Source organism: Erythrolamprus reginae, chromosome 1, assembly GCF_031021105.1.
Source record: "Erythrolamprus reginae isolate rEryReg1 chromosome 1, rEryReg1.hap1, whole genome shotgun sequence".
Classification (NCBI taxonomy): domain Eukaryota; kingdom Metazoa; phylum Chordata; class Lepidosauria; order Squamata; family Dipsadidae; genus Erythrolamprus; species Erythrolamprus reginae.
This window is the reverse complement of record NC_091950.1, coordinates 273,667,414-273,693,313: the sequence shown is the minus strand read 5'-3', so window position 1 is coordinate 273,693,313 and position 25,900 is coordinate 273,667,414. Positions and strand designations below refer to the sequence as shown.

Genomic DNA, 25,900 nt, shown 5'->3' with positions numbered 1-25,900 from the left:
GTGCTATGCAGAAAAGCTCTTCTTCCTGGGTCTTTTTTTATGACATTCCTACCTCAACAAGACCTATAACAGAAGTGCCAAACTCAAGGCTTGGGAGGTGCTTATATCTAGCCCACGAGGTCACCCTGGAAATAGTGAAGGACCAATGCGAGGTGCCTCTGCCAGTGAAAATGGAGCTCAGGAGAGTCATGTGCAGTGGCCCTTTTTGCTGGCAGAGGGCTGCTGGAGGCTGTCACAGTTTAAAATGGAGCTTGGGGGCCACACGGGCCCTCCCAAACTCTGTTTTCACTGGCAGAATGCTAGCAAAACAAAGTACTAGCAAAGGAGAATCCTCCCGGGCCCCACCCAAGTCACCAAAGGTGCCCAACACGAGTGATGTCAAACTGATCATGCTCATCATGGCCATAACCACCCAAGCCCCGCAACCCTGATGTGGCCCCAGGGGTGAAATCCTTCCGGTTCGCTCGTGACTGTCGGTCATTGGAGAACTGGTCAAGAAGGGAGTGTGAGGCTCCACCCATCTGCCCAGACACTGCCATTTGGGTTCTTTTATCCTTTATGCATGCACAAAGCATTCTGTGCTAGCACAGAGGGTAAAAGAACCCAAATGGTGCCTCTCCTGATGGGAGGAGTAGATGTAACCAGGGAGAGTGAGAACCAGCACTTATAACTAAACCCAGAAGCATACTGGAAACCAATGCAGCTCAGGAAGTAGAGGTATAGTATGGTCAACAAGCACTCATAATTGCTTGCGCTGCTGTACTTTGCACCATCTGCAGCTTCTGGGTCCTCTCCAATACTGTCCCCATGTAGCTGTGCAATTCTTGTGTAACAGCTGATGCTCACAATCATTACACCACTCTTATTAAAATACAATTAAATCGCTCTAATTATGGTTACTGACACAACATCTCACATCTAAATAATCGATATTTGAAAGGCAACTTTGAAAGGCAAAGCATGCACAAAAGCACATCTAAATAATTGATATTTAGATGTGCTTTTGTGCATGTTTTGCCTTTTAAAATTGCTTTACTCTATGGACATGAAATAAGAATCAGCCATGTTTTATACATTATTAGACAATTACTGAATTGCACCTAACATCCTTAATGAGTGGCATTCTGCTCCTTACGTGGTGTGCTTTGATTTCTTTCTGATTCCTTTCTTATCCATATAAGAACTGCAACTGCATAGAGGAAAATATACAGTGATCCCTCGAGTATCGCGAGGGTTCCGTTCCAAGACCCCTCGCGATAATCGATTTTTCGCGATGTAGGGTTGCGGAAGTAAAAACACCATCTGCGCATGCCCGCCCTTTTTTCATGGCCGCACATGCGCAGATGGTGGAGTTTGCGTGGGCGGCGGGCGGCACCCAGGGAAGGTTCCTTCGGCCGCCCAGCAGCTGATCTGCTCCGCAGCGCGGCAGCAGCGAGGAGCCGAAGATGGGGTTTCCCCGTTGCCCAGGCAAAGGGGAAACCCCATCTTCGGCTCCTCGCTGCTGCCGCGCTGTGGAGCAGATCAGCTGCTGGGCGGCCGAAGGAACCTTCCCTGGGTCTTCCCGCCGCCCAGGCAAAGGGGAAACCCCAAGATCGCTTGCCGCTTGCCCGTCACCCACCCACCCGGCCGCTCGCTTGCCGCTTGCCCGTTCACCCGCCCGCCCGGCTGCTCGCTTGCCGCTTGCTGCTTGCCCGTCACCCGCCCACCCAGCCGCTCGCTTACCGCTCGAGAGCAAGAGGGGGAGAGATAGAGAAAGAGAGAGAAGGAAAGAAAGAGATGAGAGAGGGAGGAAGAGAGTGTGAGAGAGGAAGAAGCAAGATAGAGAAAGAGAGAGAGAAAGAAAGATGAGAAAGGAAAGGAGTGACGTCATCGGGTGGAAAAATCGCGATATAGCGTTTCGCGAAGATTGAGATCGCGAAAATCGAGGGATCACTGTAATCTCCTAAAGTTCTTCTTTAATACTTCTTCCCTCAGTGAATAAAAATGAGGATGGTATAAACTGCAACAAAATTGAGGATTTGTAACGATAAGACCCATCATTGCTGCTGTCTCAAAATCTTGGAATTCAACTTCCCCTACACCTAGCAGCATAATGAACTGTCACATTTTTTTTCATACTAGTTTTCCTAGTCTGTGCTGTAAAGAAAGAAAGCATCATAAAAGCAATCAAACTAAATATTTTATTTCTAGGCACAGAATCAGGGAGCAAAGGAGTAAAGTGTGTCTCAGCAGACAAAGAAAGGAAACATTAAAAAAAACAGAATTTATGGTGCATGTAAGTTAGAAGAAAAGAAACAACAAACAGAGAGAACCTCAGTAGAGTTTAGAAAGATACTCACTGGCACATTGTTTATAGAGTTTATACTGTTGGTAGAAGTGACTTAGTGTATGGTAGGATTTAACTGTTTGCAGCCATTACTTGTAGAATATAATAGGTAGCAATTATGAAAACAATGATTTCTTATTCTTTCCCGAAGCTACTGCATAGCTTCAATCAAAGGTGAAACAGATGATCTAGCCATGCTTATCTATAAATTGGATGCAAAAGCCATTCCAATAAAGTGTACCACTATACATAGTAACATACTTGTATGGCAATTCTCCATTCTTGCAAAAATGAACACGAGGAGCATTTGGCATGAACTAAGCCTAACTGCTTTACTCATCAGTAGAAATGGGATTAGTGCTCTGAACTTTATCAGGACACATATGCATTAAGCCAGTTGCTTTGTTATTTACAGATATGATTCATCTATTTATCAGGAAGAGTCAATAAGGTCTAGTGATTAAGGCACCAGACTGGAAACCAGGAAATAGTGATTTCTAATCTGGCCTTAGGCACAAAAGCTGGCTGGGTGACTTTGGGCCAGTTATAGGTAGTCCTCAACTTAAAACTATTTGTTTAGTGACTATTCAAAGTTAAAGGAGCACAGAAAAAAGTGACTAATGACCACTTTGCATATTAACCATTGCAGCATGCCCATCGTCACATGATGAAAATTCGGACGCTTGGCAGCTGCCATGTAAATTTATGGTGGTTGCAGTGTCCTGAGATCATGTGATGCCCCTTTGCAACAAGCAAAATCAATGGGGAAGGTCGATTCACTTAACAATTGTGGCAGGAATGGTCACAAAGTGGGACAAAACTCACTTAACAACTGTCTTGCTTAGCAATGGAAATTTGGGGCTCAGTTGATGTCGTAAGTTGAGGACTACTTCTATGTCCCCCACAGCTCACAACATTAGGCTCAGACAAAAAGCTGGTCAGTCAATTCCAGGCAGAACCAATGGGGTCAAGGCTCAGGGTATTTGAAAAACTGCAGGAGCACTTTGCGCAGGGCAGGAGATTGTGCCCAATGGATGTTGCGACAGTTGTACAAGCAGGCTGGTTGTCAAGCACCCAAATTTTGATCACAGGAGAACTGTGAATTGCAAAGACCAATCCCATTTTCTTCAGTGCCATCATAATGTAATAATTTAATAAGTGCTATTATTATTATTATTATTATTATTATTATTATTATTATTATTATTATTATTATTATTATTAATTAGATTTGTATGCCGCCCCTCTCCGCAGACTCGGGGCGGCTCACAGCAGTGACAAAAACATTGACAAATCTAATAATTCAAAATCTAAAATAACACTTGTACATTTAAAAATCTAAAAGCAAAGAACCCCAATATAAAAAACATACATACAGTCATATCATGCACTAAAACTACATAGGCAGGGGGAGATGTCTCAGTTCCCCCACGCTTGACGACAGAGGTGGGTTTTAAGGAGTTTATGAAAGGCAAGGAGGGTAGGGGCAGTTCTAATCTCTGGAGGGAGCTGATTCCAGAGGGTCGGGGCTGCCACAGAGAAGGCTCTTCCCCTGGGTCCCGCCAGACGACATTGTTTAGTCGACAGGACCCGGAGAAGACCAACTCTGTGGGACCGGTCGCTGGGATTCTTGCGGCAGAAGGCAGTCTCGCAGATACCCTGGTCCAGTGCCATGAAGGGTTTTATAGGTAATAACCAACACTTTGAATTGTGTCCAGAAACTGATCGGCAACCAATGCAGACTGTGGAGTGTTGGAGTAACATGGGCATATTTGGAAAAGCCCATGATTGCTCTCGCAGCTGCATTCTGCACGATCTGAAGTTTCCGAACATTCTTCAAAGGTAGCCCCATGTAGAGAGCGTTACAGGATAATAATCCACACTATTAAAAAAGGTGTTGAGATATATGCCGCTCCTCTCTGTGGACTCGGGGTGGCTCACAACAGACAAAAGGATACAATATAAAACATTTATAAGCCAATAGTTGAGAGGCTGCCACAGAGAGTGGGGGATCCAGCTACTTTCCAAAGCACCTGAATGCCAGACAAGAAATAATGAATGGAAACTGATCCTAATCAATGAAAGATTCAACCTAGAAATAAGGAGGAACTTTTTGACAGTGAGAACAATCAACCAATGGAACAGCTTGCCTTCAGAAGTTGTGGGAGCTTCATCATTTGAAACTTTCAAGAAAAGATTGGACTGCCATTTGTCAGAAATGGTGTAGGTTCTTTTGCTTGAGCAGGAGATCGGACTAGATGACCTACAAGGTCCCTTCCAAGTCTGTTAATCTGTTAATGAATGGTACTGCACCAAGGACTACTTGTATTAACTTTCTGTAGATGCTTGCTATTTTTACTGCTTTGTTCTCTGTCCTAATGATATAACAACAATAAAAGCCTCATTAAGAACTCTGTATGCAGAACGGGCGGGATTCAGATAATTTACCTACCGGTTCGCCCAGCAACACTAAAAATGTGAGCTCATCCGTGCATGCATGAAATCTTCCGTGCGTGCTCTTGGCTTGCACACACTTCTTGAAAACATGGCAGTGCTCAGAGATTTCCCTTTATGTCAGCGCTGGTGAGTGGAGCTGTTGTTTAGCTCAGATGAGGTGTGGCAATCCACTCTGCCACGCAAATCAGCTAAAGGGAATATAGGACAGTGAATGGTGGGGGCAAGAGGATGGGGCCAACCACAGCTGGTATTTTCCGGTTCTCCAAAGTGGTCAAAATGGCCAGTTCGCCCGAACCAGTCCAAACAGGTTGAATACCACCTCTGCTTCCCACACATTATGGACCTTAACTGATTGTATTCAAAGATCTCAGCCCCTGCTCCCAAGACTAATGTATTTCCCAGGCTTGATTATGCTTGATACAACTGAACTTAAGGCATCTAAGGAATGAAAACAGACTTAATCCTCTTGTCCATTATCAGGTCTGATAAATGAAAAGAGATGGAGAGAAACTGGAAAAAATCAGCTTTCTGCAACTCAAATTAAGATTCAGACAATTATAATTGTCATGTAAAATGAAGGAGCATTATAAGGCTGGCAGCTGAAAAATAATCAAGAAGGTGCAACATCGAGTTTATTTACCATAAAGTTAAATTAACTGTCCTTCAAGGTAGTAAATAAAGCACAGTCAGCTAGTTCAAACAGAATAAATGTTGATATCATTAGTTTGGGAAATAGAGGTATTACAAATAAAGTGTAGAGGAATCTAAAATAAATTGATGAAAAGAAAGACTATTTAACAATCTTGCACATATAGAAGACATATTAGATAGATGACTATAATGAAGGATAATCTGTAGATGGCAGCATAGGATAGCAGTTTGTTTTACCAATGGCATTGATTGAATTTTACTTTTACTGTCTCTGTGCTTATAAATAGTGAAGATGGGAAATGACTGTTCAAGCATTAGAGATAATTGTTGACCGGCATGGTAGAGGAACAGTACATTCCAAAAAGTAGGTAAGGCTGTAGGGAGCAGGATTAAAAATGATCATTCCCTATAATGCTGAAATAATGCTGTAATGACGGTGATAACATTGCATTTATAATATTATGTAATAATATTACATTTTATTATATACAAATGATGCTTCATTTGTACCACAGATTGGGAGGGTGCATAGCTTGTGTGTTCTTGGCTCATGAGAAACCCGTCAGCAGAAACTTGTCTTTGCTAGCTGCTGTGTCACTCTCGTGGCTGGGAACTCCAAGTTATCCTCTCCCAGCCATGCTCATATTTGTCATTTCTAGGTCAGGGTGTACTGAGCTTTAAGCTGCTGTTTTTGTTGGCAAAACTTTCACTGGGCTCTAAATTCCCAGGATATTAAGGAGAATCAGACAGAGGCATCGATAAGCTCTCATTTTAACAAGGGCTGAATTTTGCTAAGGAATTAGGGTTCATAGACATGTCCACTTTTACAGGACACAGAAGTGACCTTAAAAATAGCATATCTCCACCGTAACAAGAGAGGCTGATTTGCTAGAAATACTTCCGTTAGTCTCTTGTAGCAAAACAAGGAAGAATTGTTCTGTTTCTGGAACCTGGAATTAAGGACAAAGTTCCTAATAGTGAAAACAATTAACCAGTGAAACAGCTTGCCTCCAGAAGTTTTGGGTTCTTCATCACTGGTGGTTTAGAGACTAGACATCCACTTGACTGAAATGGTTTATGGTCTCCTGCCAGAGCAGGGGTTTGTACTAGAACTCTACTCTGACAATCTTCTGGCCCCTTAACAAATCAGCAGTTTTATTATGGCACAAGGTTTTCTCTACCGCAGTCACCACAAATGGTCTCAGAGGATAATGTAGAATTCTGCATGCTCTCTCTCTCTCTCGCTCTCACACACACACACACTTTTACTACTCTGAATGTTAAAATGTTGTTTGAGGACACTTAACTTCCTTACTTCCAATATGTTATAAAATAAAATATTCTTTATTTGATATGCATATTGAAAGGATGCAATTTTTGGTCTCACAAAATTGCATTAACAGAATATTGATCTTTATTCAGAAAACCACAGACCTAGATATTTAATATAATCCAGTATTGCCATTCCAATACCTAACATCATCAAACAGTCCTACCATTAGAACAAACTACAAAACTCTACAGTGTTCTCATAGAGATTGGCAATGGGATTTCAGGATTCAGGATGCAACAAATGGGATGTTAAGGGGCAACAACTGGGGCTGCCTGAACCTGATTTAGCAATTAGTGACCCACACCTATGAGTGTTTATTCAGCAATAAGTTCCATTCAAACCAACAAATTTATTTCAGCAGGGTTAGTATACAGTACACAGGACTGCAGTTCAAGGGTTAATGGAAAAACTCTAAATGTTTTCAGAGCCTGAGCTGTTTGATGTTATGCAGACAACATTGCAAAGAGGTGGACTGACTCAGTTCCATTTTTAAGCGGGCCTGAATGGTTACCTATCTCAGGTGCCAAAACAGTGGATTTCTTGCATAGTTGAGGTTGGAGTCTGAGGTCTTTTCTGATATGATACAGTTTTAATGGCTTTAATATGCTGTATTTAATAATAATAATAATAATAATAATAATAATAATAATAATAATAATAATAATAATAATAAATCAGAAATCCTTAATACTTATACTTATGTATTTTAGTATTAATGTCATTTTTTATTAACACTTTGTTAAAATTGAATTGCTTTAATGAAACCAAAACCCTTAAAAATTCTGTCTCTACATTGCCCCCAGTTCCAGTGCCAGTACTGAGAAATGTCTCTGTGGAAGCCAACCAGAAGGGCTAACAACTACAAGGGAGGGAATAGGGAGGGGGGGGATTTGAAATGCCCCAAATTTTAGTCATATATGAATGTGAGGGTGCTACATCAGCCAAAACTTCAGGGCCTCAAATATCATTTGTTCCATGCTGCCATAACTTTGGATGGTTGCTGAACAAATAGTTGTTAACTCAAAATCAACTTGTGTACATGATCCCTTTGGTTCTCTGCTTAATTCTATGTAGTACTGTGTACAAATAAACAAAGGCAGTTTTGCCTAGTGGTTAACACACTAGGCTAGAAATTTGGAGACTCTGAGTTCGAAAGCCAGCTGGGTGACCTTGGACTAGTCACTTTCTCTCAGCCCAATCCACCTCACAGGATTATAGTTATGGAGGAAATATGAGAAGGAAGGACTATTGTGTGTGTTTGCCATCTTGAAATATTTATAGAAGTAATAAAGGTGAGATATAAGTAAGTAAGTAAGTAAGTAAGTAAGTAAGTAAGTAAGTAAGTAAGTAAGTAAGTAAGTAAGTAAGTAAGTAAGTAAGTAAATAAATAAGGCTCAAATAACATTAGGTATTTTTTCCAACCAAGAAATGTTATTAATAAATCTTGGTAATGATGGCCACAGTAGTGATTCTGCCTCTTGTTTATAAAAATAAATAATGAGGGGGGGAAAACCCTTTCTTTTCAGAATAATATACCCAGTGAAGGGAACTCAAAATGGTGGTAGAAGTAATATTACAGATTGATCATGTGGATAACAAATATTTCTTAGATAACAAGATTGCAAACTAATCAAGGCATCCACATCACTGGTGAAGTCAAGCATAAACCCATCCCTTTACTGCAGGACAGAAAATCCATTTTCATATTTTTCCCTCTTGGTTTTATACTAGTATCCTAACAAACTGATCTATTAATTGATTATGTGCCATCAAGTCATTTTCAATTCTTAGTAATTGCATAGATCCCCCCCCCATGAAACTCCATGGAAAAACCCATCCTTTCAGTGCAATCACAATGATTATACCTGAAGCCATCCACCTTGCTACTGGTGATCATCTTTTTCTTTCCACTTCCCCCAGCATTAAGGCCTTCTGTAGAGCGTTAGCTCTTCACATGTGCCTAAATTAGGGTAATTTGAGCCTGGTCATTTGTGCCTCACTTGAGAATTCTTAGATTTGTTTGATGAGCCATAAGTTTGTTTACTTGTTTGTTTTGGTGGCCATGGGGTTCTTCAACAGCAAAGTTCAAAGGTGTCCTTAATCGTCTTATCCAGTATATTACAAATTGCCCATACAGCTATAAATATTACAAGTCCAGGTCCAATCTCTTCCAACTCTGTTATTCTATTCTATTCCATTCTATTCTATTCCGTTCTATCCCATCCCATCCCATCCCATCCCATCCCATCCCATCCTATCCTATCCTATCCTATGTTGCCCTGAGTCCTTTTGGATCGCATTGCTCATTTGCATACGTGCGCCACTTCCTGAGAATAACCCTCTGTGCATGCTTAGAAGACTTTGTGCATGTGCAGAGGGGGGGTTTTTTTGCAATCCATGACAACCGGAGGGCTGGTTCAGGAGCATGGACCGCCGGTCATAGCTGTCAGTTCAGCGCACGGCACCAAATTTCCTCTACCGGTTCTAAAGAACTGATCCAAACCAGAAACAATCCACCACTGCTTTATGACATAGATTCAGGTTACTTGAGAATGGGATTGGCCTTGTGCAAGCCGAAAGGGCACACTGCAGACCCCATCGATCAAGGAATTATGCCTAGCAGGATCCAGGAGAAAAGCCTTTTCTTCTCTAGCTCCTGCGCTCTAGAATATTGAAATACTCACTCACTCTTTTGGCCTTAAGAAGGGACCTTAAGGCCAAAATTGTATGCTTCCAACATTGCATGACTATGAAGTGGATGGTATAAAAATTTCATAAATAAGTAAGTAAATGATAAATCCTGAATTGTGATCCACCAAACCTCTGATTTATTTAAAGAACCAGATGGGGCTTCCAGATTCTCTTTTCCAAAATGTTAAATCACTCCAGTTGGTATAATGAATAAAGCAGAAAGAGATTTCTTAATATATTATTTCATTAATAAAGGCTATATGCCATTCCTATCAAAAGTTTTCTTGAACATTGAGATTATTTTAACAATTTATGAGACAACAGGAATCCAATATAAACCTACAGAGTTGAGGTTTCTTCTATAAATTTCCATGTGTAATATTCTTAACATCATGTGGGAATGTCAACAGCATCTTTTTTTACTTTATCCTAATCTAAGCAATTGCATATAAAGCAGCTGAAAAAATGAATAAACATCTAAGAGTTCCAAAATTTGCTTCATTGCTACAGACAATGGTGTCATAGTAACAAGAATATTAATAAGGAAATAAATTAAAATCAGAGAATGAAATTGTTGTAGAGCAATAAAAAATGACATTTCATTTATAGAGGAATTATACTGATCCATGCATCCAAGTTCCTGGCTGTCAAGCCATTCAGCCTAATTCACTTACATACTATTTCTAGAAGCTGTTTTACATTACAGTGTTCCCTCGATTTTCGTGGGGGTTACGTTCCAAGACCTCCCGCGAAAGTCGATTTTCCGTGAAGTAGCGGTGCAGAAGTAAAACACCATTTTTGGCTATGGACAGCCAAAAACTACCCCCACGCACCCTTTTTCAAGGCAGCGCAAGGAGCCGGGCTTGAAATTAGGGCAGGGAGCGACGAAAGTGCAGAGGCCGGCAAAGATTGCTTTGAACGTCGGCTGCCCCCGCCCCCCCAGCACCTCCGGCCCCCTCGCCGCTACTGCCCGCCCGCCCGCTCCACCCCTCTCACCAGCTTTCTTGGGACACGGGTCCTCCTGCAGCAGCGCTGGCGGCTACGGCTTCTCATCCTCCTCATTTGGCCGGTAGCCACTCTGAGCGCTTTGAGAATGCCCGCCCCGCCCCTCTCACAGTCCCTTAGCTGAGAGCGCTTTCGTCCCAGCTATCAGCGAGGGGACTGCAGGAGAGGTGGGGGCAGGCGTTCTCACAGAGAGGGAGAGGGAGAAAGAGAGAGAGAGCAAGAGGGGGAGAGTGGAAGGTAGAGAGAGAGAAAAAAATTATAGAAAAAGGGTGAAAAAAAGAGAAATGAGAAAATGATTGAAGCAGAGAATGACAGGAAAGAAAGAGAAAGAGAGAGAGAAGTGACTCTTGGTGATGACATATGACGTCATCGAGTGGGAAAAACCGTGGTATAGGAAAAAAACCGCGGAGTATTTTTTAATTAATATTTTTTGAAAAACCGTGGTATAGCCATTTCGCGAAGTTTGAACCCGCGGAAATCGAGGGATCACTGTATACATATTGTATCCAATTCTTATTGGAACTAGATTACATAGAACATAAGAAATCCATTTTTGTAAGCTTCCTATTTTTTAAAAAAATGGAAGTAGCCAAGAGGCTTTTCACAGTTAACTCAGATTATCTTCAGCTATTCCCATAAGAGGAAAAGACACCCACCTTCACTTACAACACCTTAAATAGGAACAGGAGGGGTTCAGTATCTCCTTTTTTTTACACACAGATTTTTTTCTCTGTTTTAAAACTCGGGGGAGCAATACCTTCCACGTGTGACATTGAGGTTGCTGTTCATTTCAAGATTCATGGATGTTCCTGAGATCAAATGTTAAAGAGACTCTCCTGCAATGAAACAGGAGGGTACAGGTTGTACAAAGCTGCAGTGCAAATTATTATTATTAGAGAGAGGAGCATCCATGACAACAGATAAACCTAGAAGACAAATATGTGATTGATGAGCTGGGATGAGCATTGTAAGGCAGAGAATAATGAGTGCAAGAGGGAAAGAGGAACACACTTATAGCAACAGTGCTTGTAAAATCAACAAAGTCCCATGGTTCTAATTGGTCTAATTGGTCAAATGGGATTTGAGTGTCCCTCAATGTTGGTATCAGAGTTTTGCTTTTGAACATACTTGTTATTGTATGAACAGATGAAATAGAAGAGTTAATTTCCAGACCTATCAAAATACATGAAACGTCATACAGGCAGTTCTTGCCTTACAATCAGTTGCCTTGTGACCGTTTGAAATTATAACAGTTCTCTGGGAATGACGGGGATGCCCACTCATCCCCGTCACTCACACACAACTTGTGGTCACATGGTTACATTTTAGGAGATTGGCAAGTGGCCTGCATTTACAGCGGTTTGAAGCATCCTGTGGTCACATAATCACGATGTATGAAGGGGTTGGTTTTTTTGCTGGAAAACAGTGTTTAAATGTTAATGTCCATCACATTTGCTTGATGACCATGGCATTCCCTGAGGTGATTGTGGCATTCACTTAATGACTGTTAGAAAATAGATTGTAAAATTCGGTTCAGTCACATGTGACCATTTTAATGACTGGAATGACGTATGATCATAATTCTGGGCTCAATTCTGCTCATATGACAGGGACTACCAGTCTTGAATTTTCTAAATATGGTATGTTTTGTGGCCCAGTCTAGCAGCACAATTTTAAAGATCTCTTGATAAAGGATCTCAGTACTCTTCTAAGCAGTTTTCAAGCATCCTGCTTGAAAATTAGTGAAACATAAGAAAATATATGTATTACATAAAAATAACATTTTTTAATTTACTTGTCAATACTTAGGATACTGCTCTTAAGCAGAATTGGCAAATTGAATTATCATGATTCATTTAACCGGAGTGAATAAGCCAATGCAGTATGATGATGTAGTTCAATACAATGTCATCAGTCCATGCATAATCAGTATGGTTCAGAAAATTCACAAAGAGAATAATGCTTAACTGCATTTCCCAATTTGCCATTCTGTGGCCTCTGCTTCCCTGTTTCTAGAACCCTTCTCTCAATAGCTTTAATTAATGTAAAGAAGTCACATAATCTGAGCCTTAGCTGCATCTGTTTGAGTCCGTTAGACAATGCAAACATCTAGGCACCTCTGGCCACCATTCCTAAATACAAATTAGGGAGAGGAATTTAGGCTGGGATTAATGTATCTGTGTTTAGATAAGAACAAAAGAAATCTTAAAAGATTCTGTGATTAGTGGAGGTGAAATCTCTTTCCTATTATGTTTCGTAGCCTTAACCATAAGTGATGCATCATTCAGCAACCACAAATCTTCCTGGATGTCATTTGAGCCCTTCAACATTCGACACAAAGTTCATATCAGGATGCAATTCCAGACCCTTTCAGGAAACGGCATCCTCTTTTACACTGCTCAGCATCTCAGCTCACGATCAGGTAAGTCTTTCATTTTACTATCTTGAGATAAGGGTGGGGGAGGCCAAATGAAATATTACCTGATTTGATTAGTGTTTTATTGATTGATTGATTTTGTCCAATACACAATGAGGGTTTTAGTGGGTATGCCCATAGTAAAATACATAATGAAGGTTATAGAGGATATACTCATAGTAAAATATATCTAAGAAAGAAGAGAAGAGAAGATATAGGAATAAAACATATCAATGAAAGAATAGAAGAAGAGTTATAGGAATAGAAGAAAGGTTATGTCATGATTTTTCAAGATGTAAATTGTTAGGATATTGAATTTAGTAGCTGGAACCATAGTTCCCTCTAAGCTGAGCAGTGAGCAATCGCTCACTTAAAAATCATCATCAACTCAGAGTTTTGCAAACCTGCCCAGAAGCCGAGAGGGAAAGAGTGAGAGGGAAGGAGAGAGAGAGGAAGAGAGAGAAACAGATAGAAAAAAGAGGAAGGAAAAGAGAAAAAAAATAATGGGAGTAAGGAAGAGAGAAAGAAAATCAAAATCTAGTTTGAAACTAGCTCAACTATTTAAGTGGCATTTTGATATTGATAGAGTTGCCCTATTATGAGATCACTGTTATAGACACACAGTACAGTATTTTATTTTGAAATTCTCTGAGACAAAACAGGGTGGGTTTTTTATTTGTTTGTTTGTTTGTTTGTTTGTTTGTTTATTTATTTATTTATTATTTCTGTGCTGCCCAGTCCCGAAGGGACTGCCGCTCAGACACTATACTTTTCCGCCCCCCCCCCCCAAAAAAATTGGCTGGAACAGCAAAGTGTACAATAGGCCAGAACACACAGTTGTAGTTGATTACAGAGTGCTGACTCATGAATGATATAATCTAATGTCATTGGTTGCTGTGATTATAAAAAGGGTGTGCCCCCCCCTTTTTTTTTCTTTGGTGTGTCCTGTATACTGTTTTAGATTTACCTCATGATGTTCCTGTGTTCCTGACAAACTTACGTTCTTCCTTTGCTGGATGATGACAAAGACTGCTATCAATTTGAATATTAAATATGTTTATATTTATATAAAAGACAAGAAGTTTGTGTCAGTGTCTCCAATTTCATCTGGACAGCTGCTGAACAATTCCTTGGCAAGAATGAATTGATAATAAATATCCTGTGATTGTACCTTTAGCACCATCAAACAACAGCACCTTACCATCCCGGGTCCTTGGGGTTCAGTAGCTGGACAAAAATGCCAAATCCAATATAAAGATAGCATAGCAATAACGTTTAGATTTATATACCGCTTCATAGTGCTTTTACAGCCCTAAGGCCTGGTTGATTGCGTGACAAATCATAATCATAGTCTGCATGATTAACTTGACCACTTTACACTAAAATTGAAATTTTCCCTTCCCCCTAGGCTTATAGAATTTATACATGGTATGTTTGTATGTTTGATTGGTTCTTTAAATTGGGTTTTTTTAGATTATTTTTAATATTAGATTTGTTTACATTGTCTTTTTATTGTTGTTAGCTGCTCCGAGTCTGCGGAGAGGGGCGGCATACAAATCTAATAAATAAATAAATAAATAAATGAATGAATGAATGAATGAATGAATGAATGAATGAATGAATGAATGAATGAATGAATGAATGAATGAATGAATGAATAAATAAATAAATAAATAAATAAATAAATAAATAAATAAATAAAAACAAAATGCACTCAACTTCAAGTCAGCTACAACCATTACAGTTGTGGTCTATCAGCCACTGGCCCCTTCAGCAACCGAATCAGAGGAGGAGGCATAGAAATCAGGGTCAGCATCAAGGCAACCTAAGAGCTCCAAGGGGGAAGAGGGAGTAGAGCTGGCAGAGAAACAGACAGAGGCAGAGCCTGGACCATCCATCAGCCCTCAGAAGGACAGTCAACAGCCTCAAGCAGTGTTCCCTCTAATTTTTTTTGGGGGGGGGGCGGAAAAGTATAGTGTCTGAGCGGCAGTCCTTTCGGGACTGGGTGGCACAGAAATAATAAATAAACATATAAATAAACAAACAAACAAACAAACAAATAAAAAACCCACCCTGTTTTGCCTCAGAGAATTTCAAAATAAAATACTGTACTGTGTGTCTATAACAGTGAGCTCATAATAGGGCAACTCTATCAATATCAAAATGCCACTTAAATAGTTGAGCTAGTTTCAAACTAGATTTTGATTTTCTTTCTCTCTTCCTTACTCCCATTCTTTTTCTTTCTCTTTTCCTTCCTCTCTTTTTTCTATCTGTTTCTCTCTCTTCCTCTCTTCCTCTCTCTCTCCTTCCCTCTCATTCTTTCCCTCTCGGCTTCTGGGCAGGTTTGGAAAACTCTGAGTTGATGATGATTTTTAAGTGAGCGATTGCTCACTGCTCAGCTTAGAGGGAATTATGGCCTCAAGGTCTAGAGGTGGCTGATGAGGAAAAAGAGGAATAGATGGATCCAGGGCCTGAAGCATGGGTGCACAGAAAGCAGAGGAGAGGAGAGCAGTGGAAATCTGTGGGCCGATCCTTGGGAAGGAAGAACCACCACTGCTAATGAAGCCCCACCCTAGCTCTGGGGATAAAAAGCAGGGGGTGGAGATGAATAGATGTGGCAGACAACCATCGTCTGGCCAGCCAGACTTATCAGCCCATAGTGAGAGAAAACCTTTTTTTGCCAGGGCTGCCTGGGCTCCTAATAAAGCACTCTTAAACTTTAGAGGGGTCGTGTTTGGGGAGGTGGATCAGAGCAACAGTATTAGGAGGGTCTGGGAGCAGCAAACCAAGGGTGCTTCTAGACAGGCCACTTCTAACATAGTCAGTAGTTCTGAGAAGCAGGCAGATGTTCTATGTTTCAAAAATAATCCTATTTTCTGGACAATTAACATCAATCATTCCATCCAAAGAATGTGATGAAACCATATTTTTTTGAGTAATCTGCTTCCATTATCTGCTCATTTTAAAAATTGTTGGCTTTAAATGATACTTACTAATAGTATTTCACAGGACTACAGCAAGAAAGGGGAACCCCAGGTTCGCCTGGTGCACCAGTTGCGGCCCTACTTGGACCGGGAGTCACTGCTCACAGTCACTCATGCCCTCATAATCTCGAAGCTCGACTACTGTAACACTCTCTACATGGGGCTACCTTTGAAGAGTGTTCGGAAACTTCAGATCGTGCAGAATGCAGCTGCGAGAGCAATCATGGGCTTCCCCAGGTATGCCCATGTCACACCAACACTCCGCAGTCTGCATTCGTTGCCGATCGGTTTCCGGTCACAATTCAAAGTGTTGGTTATGACCTATAAAGCCCTTCATGGCACCGGACCAGAATATCTGCGAGACCGCTTTCTGCCGCACAAATCCCAGTGGCCGGTTAGGTCCCACAGAGTTGGCGTTCTCCAGGTCCCGGCGACTAAACAATGTCGGCTGGCGGGACCCAGGAGAAGAGCTAATTTTTTTAAAAAAGGCTTCTATTGTTTTCTTTGGGAAAAAACAAAGCGAAACCATGCTCAATACTCAAAAAGGAAATTTTAAGTACGGTTTCTTAAAAATGATTTATATTTAAATCCAATGTGGCTTGTTTTACTGTACTTAAGAAGAGTATGTGTAACAGGATAGAAGAGAAAGCCTTGGTAGGAAATTTACTTGGTGCCACAAACATACATTTCAGCCCTTAAAAGAAAACGTTTGTCATGTGTCATGTTTGCCTTCCAAGGAGCCTGCCAAAGGAAACATATTTAGAAAAAGGAAAGGCCCAAGAGGATATTGGTTAGGGGCAGCCAAAACAGAGTTGCTTGGTTTGCAAAGCACATTATATAAACAAACAAACAAACCCAAACTCTTTTCTTCAACTGCTATATTAACGCCGGCTGACTCACCGGCCCCACGGCGATGTTGCTGAAGGGCCGGGCAGACTCGGACCCTTCAGATGGCGGCCGCCATCTTGTTTTCGGCCGAAATCTCGCGAGACGAGATTTCGGCCGGGAATGCTCTGCCCACGTGGCCGGGCATGACGTCGGGTCCGGGCGGGGCCTGCTGGCCCTATTTAAGGGGCAGCAGGCCGGGAAACAGCCTTTTCGCCCGGACCTGGTTGCCTGAGCAGACACTTGTTCGGTGCTGCTCGGCCGCCATTTTGGGTCTCCCTCGTGTTGCGGCCGCCATTTTGTGGCCTACCGAGGGGGCGAAGAGTGCTGTATCATTGCCAACGAGGTTTATTCGAGGCGCGATTGTTGCTAATTGTACACTTTTCCTGCTGCAAGACGACGTTGAGGCCTTACTCCTCTCGCTTGGGAGCTGTCTTCAGCTATCCCCCTCGGGCCCGAGGGGGACTGGTAACCTCCTCCCGGCTGGGAGGAGGGCGCGGTGGGGGGTGTTCGGTCTGGGCCCCCGGTCTTGGGCGGTTGTTGTTTGGGAGGCCGGATTCCAGGCCTTTCAGGCCTGACTGCGCAGGGAGGCTTGCCAATAGCAATACCATACAATAAATAATAATAAACCTGTGTCAATAACTATAATTATTAATATTATAATTCAACAGAGGGGTCGAGGGGGTAGCAGGGGCTTCCCCCCCTTTTGTTTTCTGGAACCAGGCCCTAGGTAGGGCCCTGCAGTGGGGGGATTTGTGCCTGCCACTCGGTCAGGGGGTTCGGTCCTAGGTTGTTTGGGTGGCTCATTGCATTCCAGGGGAAAACCTGTGATGGCTCCCAAGAAGAGGCCTGCCACTGCTCCTATGGCTCCGCCAGCGGCGCGCCCCAGGAGGGCCCTTAGGCCTTCTGCCCGGGCTCGGGCCAGCAGGGAGGGGACTGCGGGGGTGGTCCCTGACCAGGGGGGGGTGGTCTCGTTGCCTCCTGCCCCTCAACCTGATCTTTCTCCTGCTATGTCTTGGGCCAGGGTGTTGGAGCGGCTAGACGAGCTCGAGCAGTGGAGGAGCGGTGCGGTCCCCGGAGCGTCCAGTGATCCAGTACCCGCGGCGTTGGGGAGAGATCCGGCGGCGGCCCAGGCTGGGCAGATGGCTCCTTTTGGACGACAGGCCCCGGCAGGGCCTATGGCGGCTTTCCCGGGCCCTGCAGCACTGGGCCCACCGTGGATGTCATCAGCCCCGTACGGGGCAGGTGAGGCCGCACCACACACCACATCACTGTCCTTTCTTCCTCCCCCCGCCCCGGGTTTTCCCCCGGCGGGGGTCGGGAGTGGGTCTAGCTTTTTGGGGGCCTCCGCGGGCACCTGCGGGCAGGTATGGGCCCCGCCGGTTCCTCCTTCGGGGCCGCAGGCGGCCGGTGCTGCCCCGCTGCCCGGGACGGGCCCTGCGGGGACACCGGCAGTGCCAGGTACAGGGGGGTGGGTTCCCCCGGCCCCTCCTGTCATGCCCCCGCTCCCGGTTTTTCCTTATCCTCACGGGGCGGGAGTTTTTGGTGTGGCGGCCAACTCGATATGGGACCCGTTCGCTTGTATTAAAGCGGGGGCCATACCGTGCGGGCTGCCGTCCACCCCTCTAGGATGCCACCTTCACCCGTCGGTCAAGGAGGCTATTTGGCGGGGTGAATACGTGGACCTTTTTTCGCTTTTGAACCGAGAGGTTCCCAAGCAGGAAAAGGAGATTGTCCCGGGGGAGAAAACAAAGAAGACCAAGGTAACGAAATGCTTCAGCTCCTGGCTGTATGCTTTTCTTACCTATGGGTCGGTGGTGATCCAAAGGCAGCCGGCTATGGCCTCTGCCATGTTTAAGTATATAGACTTGATTGCCAGGGCCCACTTCGAATATAAGGGCACCATATGGCGCCATTATGATAAGGGTTTCCGTATGCGGATGTCGGTGGAGCCCAACCTGCCATGGGATATGGTGGTTCCGGATCTGTGGTTCCGGGCCACGCATATGTCTGGAAAGGAAGGGTGTGAGCGTACGGATAGTGGGCACTTCATGGAGGAGGAGCCTGGCGCGGCTTCGCCGGCCAAGGCGACTCCTGGTGTGGCTGGCAAGGGGGCCTCGCCCGCTTGTCATGAGTTTGCTGCAAAAGGGGCGTGTTTTCGTCCCTTTTGTAAGTACAAGCATGCCTGCGGGAATTGTGGGGGGTCCCATGCAGCTTCAGTCTGTCCCCGCCCCAAGAAAGGGGCGGAGAAGAAGGGCGGGGGTCCAGGAAAACCTCCCCCACCAGCTGGGGGAAAAGGGGCCCAGTCCAATTAGGGTGTCTGTGCTCGAGGGTTGGTTGTTCGACTACCACCCTCGCCCGAGAGCCGAGTTGCTCTTGAGGGGCTTCTCCGAGGGATTTAGGATCCCTTATGTGGGTATTAGGAGGGCCTTCATGTCCGACAACCTCAGGTCGGTTGTCGGACATGAAGACATTGTACGGGCTAAGATTCGAAAGGAGGTGGCTGAGGGCAGGGTCCTTGGGCCCTTTCCGGAGCCGCCCTTTCCGAATCTTCGTGTGTCCCCCTTAGGTGTGGTCCCCAAAAAGGCGAGTGGTGAATTTAGGTTGATTCACCATTTGTCTTTTCCGAAAGGGGAGTCAGTGAATGACTTCATTCCTGACGAGCTTTGTTCTGTCCGGTACGCATCCTTTGATGCGGCCGTGGCTATGGTTAGGGAGTGCGGGGTGGGAGCCCTTATGGGTAAATGCGACATTAAGTCAGCATTTCGGCTCCTCCCCATTCACCCAGGCGACTTCGAGCTGCTGGGCTTCCATTTCGAAGGTGGGTTTTACGTGGATAGGGCATTGCCTATGGGCTGCTCTATTTCCTGCTCCCTTTTTGAGAGCTTTAGCACCTTCCTGGAGTGGGTGCTCAGGAGGCGGAGTGGCCTGGGGTCCGTCGTTCATTACCTTGATGATTTCTTGATGGCCGGGCCTGCGCAATCGGAGCAATGCTTTGCTTTGATGCGGGACTTCGAAGCCCTTTGTGCTCAATTGGGGGTGCCTTTAGCCTCCGAGAAGACCGAAGGCCCTGCCACCAGGATTACCTTCCTTGGTATTGAATTGGATTCAGTGGAGCAATCTTCCAGATTGCCCCTGGATAAGTTGATTAAAATCAGGTCCAAGCTTGAGGCGGTCTTGGGCTGCAGGAAGGTTACTCTTCGGCAGCTCCAGGAGTTGGCTGGGATCCTTAATTTTGCCTGTCGGGTAGTGGTGCCGGGTAGGGCTTTTTCTCGCCGGTTGTATGATGCGATGAAGGGGCTAAGTTTGCCCCACCATCGTACCCGCTTATGTGCAGGGGTCAGGGCTGACCTCTGCGTGTGGCGGGAGTTTTTGGAACGTTTTAACGGGTTGTCGTTCTGGCTGCAGGAGCTTCTTTTGGAAGCGGAGCTGCAGCTGTGTTCCGACGCCGCAGGGACTTGCGGTTTTGGGGTAGTGTTAGGTGACCAGTGGTGCTGGTCGGCATGGCCTCCGGAATGGAGTGCCTGTTCATTGGTTAAGGACTTAACTTTTTTGGAGCTTTTCCCCTTAATAGTGGCCTTAGAGCTCTGGGGGGAGCAGTTCAGGGATAAGACTGTGCATTTTTGGTGTGACAATCTAGCGGTTGTCCATGTTGTGAACGCCCTGTCCTCTAAGAGTGACAGGGTGATGCGGCTTGTCCGCCATTTTGTGCACAGGTCCTTGTCTTTGAACGCCTTGTTTTTGGCTAGGCACGTCCCTGGTTTAGATAACGGGGTGGCTGACGCCTTGTCCCGTGGTCAGTTGTCCAGGTTTCGGACCCTGGCCCCGTGGGCCCGAGAGTCGCCAGAGGTGTTTCCAGCCCACCTGTGGAGCCTGGGCGGGCTCTCGAGAGCTGGAGAGACGAGGCCTCCAGGGCGATCGCCTTATCGGTAGCTCCTAGCACCCTGCGAGCTTATCAGCGGGCAGGTAAGGAGTTTGGGGATTTCAGGCTGGGTAAGGGTTACCCCCATTGCTGGCCTGCCCCGGTTGAGCACCTAGCTGAATTCTGTGTCCTGCTGAAGGGGCGTGGCCTTTCAGTGAGGACTATCAGGGCTAGGTTAGCCGGCCTCGCCTTTCTGTCCAAGGCGGGGGGGTTTGGTGATTTTACGGGAGATTTTCGCATCCGGAGGATGCTGGAAGGTTGGGTGAGGGAGCGACAGGGGTTCCCCTCTGACACTCGTCGGGCCCTGACGGTTCAGCAGCTGTCTCTGATTAATCAGACGTTTGGCAGTCTGTGTGCCTCTCTTTACGAGGCTCGGCTGTTCAGGGCAGCGACTTGCGTTATGTTTTTTGGGGCCCTCAGGGTCAGCGAGGCAATGGCCTCCTCACAGTCTGACTTGTCGCTCCGCGCCTTCCAGCTCGCTGATCTGACCTTTAGACAGGGGGGTGTCTCTCTTTTGGTGAGACACTCCAAGACAGATCAGTTACACAGAGGGGTTAGACTTGAACTTAGCGCAGCCACCGATAAGTCTGTTTGCCCGGTGGCTGCTTTGCAGCAATTTTGTGTTTTGCGTGGGTCAGGGCGTGGGTACCTTTTTCTACACCAGGATGGCACCCCCCTGACCCGGTATCAATTCTGGGCGATAGTGTCTAAGGCTATGTCTCAGGTAGGCATGGATCCCGCCGGCTATGGAACACATTCGTTCCGTATCGGCGCCGCCACTAGCGCGGCACTTTCTGGTTTCCCGGCCCAACGGATTCAGGAGATCGGCCGCTGGCGGTCAGCGGCATATTTGGGTTATGTTAGGCCCGCTGAGGATCCGGGGCAGGGTTTAGGCTAGGTAACCTCTCTGTGTGTGTCCTCTTCCAGGTTCCCAGTCCAGGCAGAAACCGACGGCGCTCCTGTGTGGCCACAGCATGGTCTTCTGGGCCGGCCGCTCCGCAGCCAGAAGCGCCATCGGGACCCAGCTGTCGTTGGAACGGTGGGTCAATGTTGTTTGGATGGGCCGGAGGGGTATGCGGTGGGAGGGGCTCCTACCGACGTTGCTGGGTACTCAGCATCTCAGGGCGGTACCCGGCGCTGCTGGGCGGGCGGCTACCCAGGGTCGCGCCCAGATGGGACTGGGTGGTCGGCAGCCCATAGCCGCACCCAGATGGCTGGTCTTGCACCTCGGTGGCAATGACCTATGCCTGCTTGGTGGTCTACCGTTGATCGTCCAGGCGCGCGAAGACCTGCGGCGGCTTCGCACGTTATGGCCCACCACGCAAGTGGTGTGGTCAGAGATCCTTCCAAGGATCGTTTGGAGGGACGCCATTTCCCTTAGGGCCATCCACCGGGTTAGACGCAGGGTGAATAAGGCCGTGGGAAAAACTGTCAAAGAATTAGGGGGGATTGTAGTGGCCCATCCCCTCATCACTGTAGATCGGCCGTGGCTTTACCGGGCCGATGGCGTTCACCTGTCAGAACAGGGGAACGCCATTTTCTTACAGGACCTGCAGAGGTCTCTGCGTGAGCTGGCGCAGATAGAGGGGGGAGTCGGGGGGCCAAGATAGAGATCTGACCCCCGCTCCGTGGCAGGTTAGGGGCGGAAATCTGGGTGGTTTCAGCAACTGCGCGTTCTCCCTTGGGCATCTTTGGGGATGATTGACAGGTTCTCTCCAAGCCCATGGTGGGTGCTACCTGCGCACTTGGGGGGAACCTGTCTTTGGGTCCCGCTATTGAAGTCCCAGGGTAGGGGTGAGCCGGCGGGACCCCCCTCATGCGAGTGTATGGCAGGGTCTCAGGTGAGGGAGAGGTCCCTCACCTGGACCAGCATCGATTACGCCCATAGTTGCCCAGGAATGTTTGACCTTTTACGTCATTTCCGCCCCGGAAGTGTTTGTTTGACCCTGCAGGTCCACTGTTTCCGGGTCATAGTTGAGTATGTTGATTTATTCAAATTTATGCTAATTCATGCTAATTTAATTAATAAATTATGCAAATTTATTATAATAAAAATGACCCAAGTTTAAATCCAGCTCTTGTGTCCGAGTCGTTACTCTGTCTCTTCTGCAATAACGCCGGCTGACTCACCGGCCCCACGGCGATGTTGCTGAAGGGCCGGGCAGACTCGGACCCTTCAGATGGCGGCCGCCATCTTGTTTTCGGCCGAAATCTCGCGAGACGAGATTTCGGCCGGGAATGCTCTGCCCACGTGGCCGGGCATGACGTCGGGTCCGGGCGGGGCCTGCTGGCCCTATTTAAGGGGCAGCAGGCCGGGAAACAGCCTTTTCGCCCGGACCTGGTTGCCTGAGCAGACACCCACCCGCCCTTCCCTATTTTGCAGTGTGCCTAGGGGTCGCCTGCGGGGGCCGAATGGGAATTTTTTGCAGCCTCGCCCATTAGGCCAGGCTGTTTTTTCGCCCATTCCACACTGGGGAGATGGATGTGCGGTTAGGGGGTGTTTTGCATTTAATTAGGTTGATTGGCTTACTTCTGGTCATTGGGTAGGCAGGTTAGGGGCGGAAATCTGGGTGGTTTCAGCAACTGCGCGTTCTCCCTTGGGCATCTTTGGGGATGATTGACAGGTTCTCTCCAAGCCCATGGTGGGTGCTACCTGCGCACTTGGGGGGAACCTGTCTTTGGGTCCCGCTATTGAAGTCCCAGGGTAGGGGTGAGCCGGCGGGACCCCCCTCATGCGAGTGTATGGCAGGGTCTCAGGTGAGGGAGAGGTCCCTCACCTGGACCAGCATCGATTACGCCCATAGTTGCCCAGGAATGTTTGACCTTTTACGTCATTTCCGCCCCGGAAGTGTTTGTTTGACCCTGCAGGTCCACTGTTTCCGGGTCATAGTTGAGTATGTTGATTTATTCAAATTTATGCTAATTCATGCTAATTTAATTAATAAATTATGCAAATTTATTATAATAAAAATGACCCAAGTTTAAATCCAGCTCTTGTGTCCGAGTCGTTACTCCGTCTCTTCTGCAATATGTAAAGCTTAGCAATGCAACTCTTATTTGGTAGCTATGTAAACCATAACAAACAAACACCATGAGATTCATCTGAGTATCTTCATATTGCTAAGTAATGGCATAGTGATATCCAGTACCAGCTTGGCATTCAGGATGTTGCAATGTTGACATATATGGCAGATATCAGACTGCTAAAAGCTAACATAAAGATTAGTTAATTTTTTCCTTGCTCAGAGATACTAATGTGTTGCATTTTCTTCTCTTTAGGTGACTTCCTAAGTATCACCTTGGCAAGTGGATATATACAGCTACGTTACAATCTTGGGGACAGAACAGTAGTTTTGCAGACATTCCAACCTGTCCATAGCACAAATAAGACCTGGCTTTTAATTAAAGCAGGAAGAGTTGGTAACGAAGGCTACTTGGATCTTGACGGAATCAACGTAACTCAGAAAGCTGCCAATGGCATGACTTCCTTAGATACACAAACTGATTTCTATGTAGGAGGACTACCTTCCTTAAACTTGGTTAATCCCAGGGGAATTAAGAATGAGCCCACTGGCTTCACTGGCTGCATTAGGGAGGTCTTTGTCAATGGTAAAGAATTAAAACTCACCGAGAAAGGAGCGAAAGGTGGTTCCAATATAGGAGACTGTGATGGAACACCCTGTGGCTATCGAGTATGTAAAAACAATGGGAAATGTAAAGTTTTAGAGTCTGATTTTTCTTGCTTGTGCCCCAAGCTATGGATGGGAAAGACATGTGAGCAGTCTATATATTGCTCACATAGTAAGTGTCTCCATGGAAGTGCTTGTATACCCAACCCTACTTTATTTTCATATACTTGTGCCTGCAAACTTGGCTGGACAGGCCTGTGGTGTGAAAAAGAGCTCTCCTTTTTTATTGCAAAGTTCACAGGGAATTCATACATCAAGTACACTGATCCCAATTACGGAGAGAGATATCTCAGATTTACTAGGGTCTCTTTTAATTTTACCGCCAATGAAATGGATGGTTTGCTTGTTTGGTTAGGAAAGGCTGAAGATGAAGATGATGACTTCCTTGGAGTAGGACTTCAAAACGGAATGCTAAAAGTTGTAGTTAACCTAGGAGAAAGAATTGCCGTCCCTCTTATTCACCAAAGAAAGGTGCTGTGCTGCAAACAATGGTATTTTGTTGACATTGTGCAAAACAGGACTCTCATTGAAGTGTATCTCGATGAGGAACTTGTTATTTTTGAAGATCTGGACCCGCAGAGAAAATATACAGTTCTAAACTATGGGGGCATTTGCTATTTTGGAGGGTTTGGACTTGACAGGAGAGTAAGTGCCATCACCTCAGGACTATTTAAGCAAGAACTATTTGGTAAAATAAAGGATGTTGCCCTTTTTCAGGATTCAAAAAAAATAAATCTAACTAAGGGGCAAGGGTATAATATATACAGCGGAGATAAGGAGTAACCAAGTAATGGAGACAAGAATGTATTATTAATTTAAATTTGGTGTAGTATCTCACTCTGGTAGACTCTGGGCAGGCATAGTTATAGATCAGGGGTGTTAAACTCAGTTTCATTGAGGCCCACATCAGGGTTGTGTTTGACCTTATGGGGCTGAGGTGGGCATGACCAGCTTGACATTTGTGTCAGGGGCACCTGTGGTGACCAGAGCATTCTGCTTGCAAAAACAGGCACCCAAGCTCCATTTTTGGCTATGATATCCTCCTGCAACTCTCTGCCAGCGGAAATGGAACTCACGAACTGTTTTCGTTGGCAGAGGCACCTTCCTTCGCTGTTTCCAGGGCAGCCCGTGGGTTGGATCAGGTCCCTGAGCCTTGAGTTTGACACCTGTTATAGATGGTTCATAATAGAACACTTGTAAACTGCAGCCTATTGCTTGTCTGATTTATTTTTTACAAAATATTAAACTCAACAGTTGCTTTCATGGATCGTTTCTTTGCTCTTTGTTTTTCCACTTAAGTCTTCCAATCATGAAGTCTGAATTTGTGGGTCATTCGTTTACTTCAATCCGTTTGATTTTGACTTTTCCTTCCCATTTTTCCTTTATGCTTGAAAATTGCTGAGTTTTGTCTTTTGGATACTTTTCAGGATTCATTCCTAATATTCCTCACCACCATCACCAGAATCACCCACCTGCATTTCATGGTGAAAGAAACCTCTCAAATCAATGTATTTTTACTCCTTTGTTTCAGCTCCATTTCC

General features: G+C 45.4%; 1 protein-coding gene across 1 annotated transcript in view; it reads left to right on the top strand.

Annotated features, from left to right (window-relative positions):
- The window catches only part of EYS (eyes shut homolog), a 1,050,766-nt gene extending 1,025,144 nt beyond the window's left edge, over positions 1 to 25,622 (top strand). The window contains exons 48-49 of the mRNA XM_070763632.1: positions 12,724 to 12,885; positions 23,950 to 25,622. Coding sequence (XP_070619733.1) covers positions 12,724 to 12,885; positions 23,950 to 25,142 — 1,355 coding nt within the window. The 3' untranslated portion in view covers positions 25,143 to 25,622. The remainder of the gene's footprint in view (positions 1 to 12,723; positions 12,886 to 23,949) is intronic.
- Positions 25,623 to 25,900: the final 278 nt, after the last annotated feature.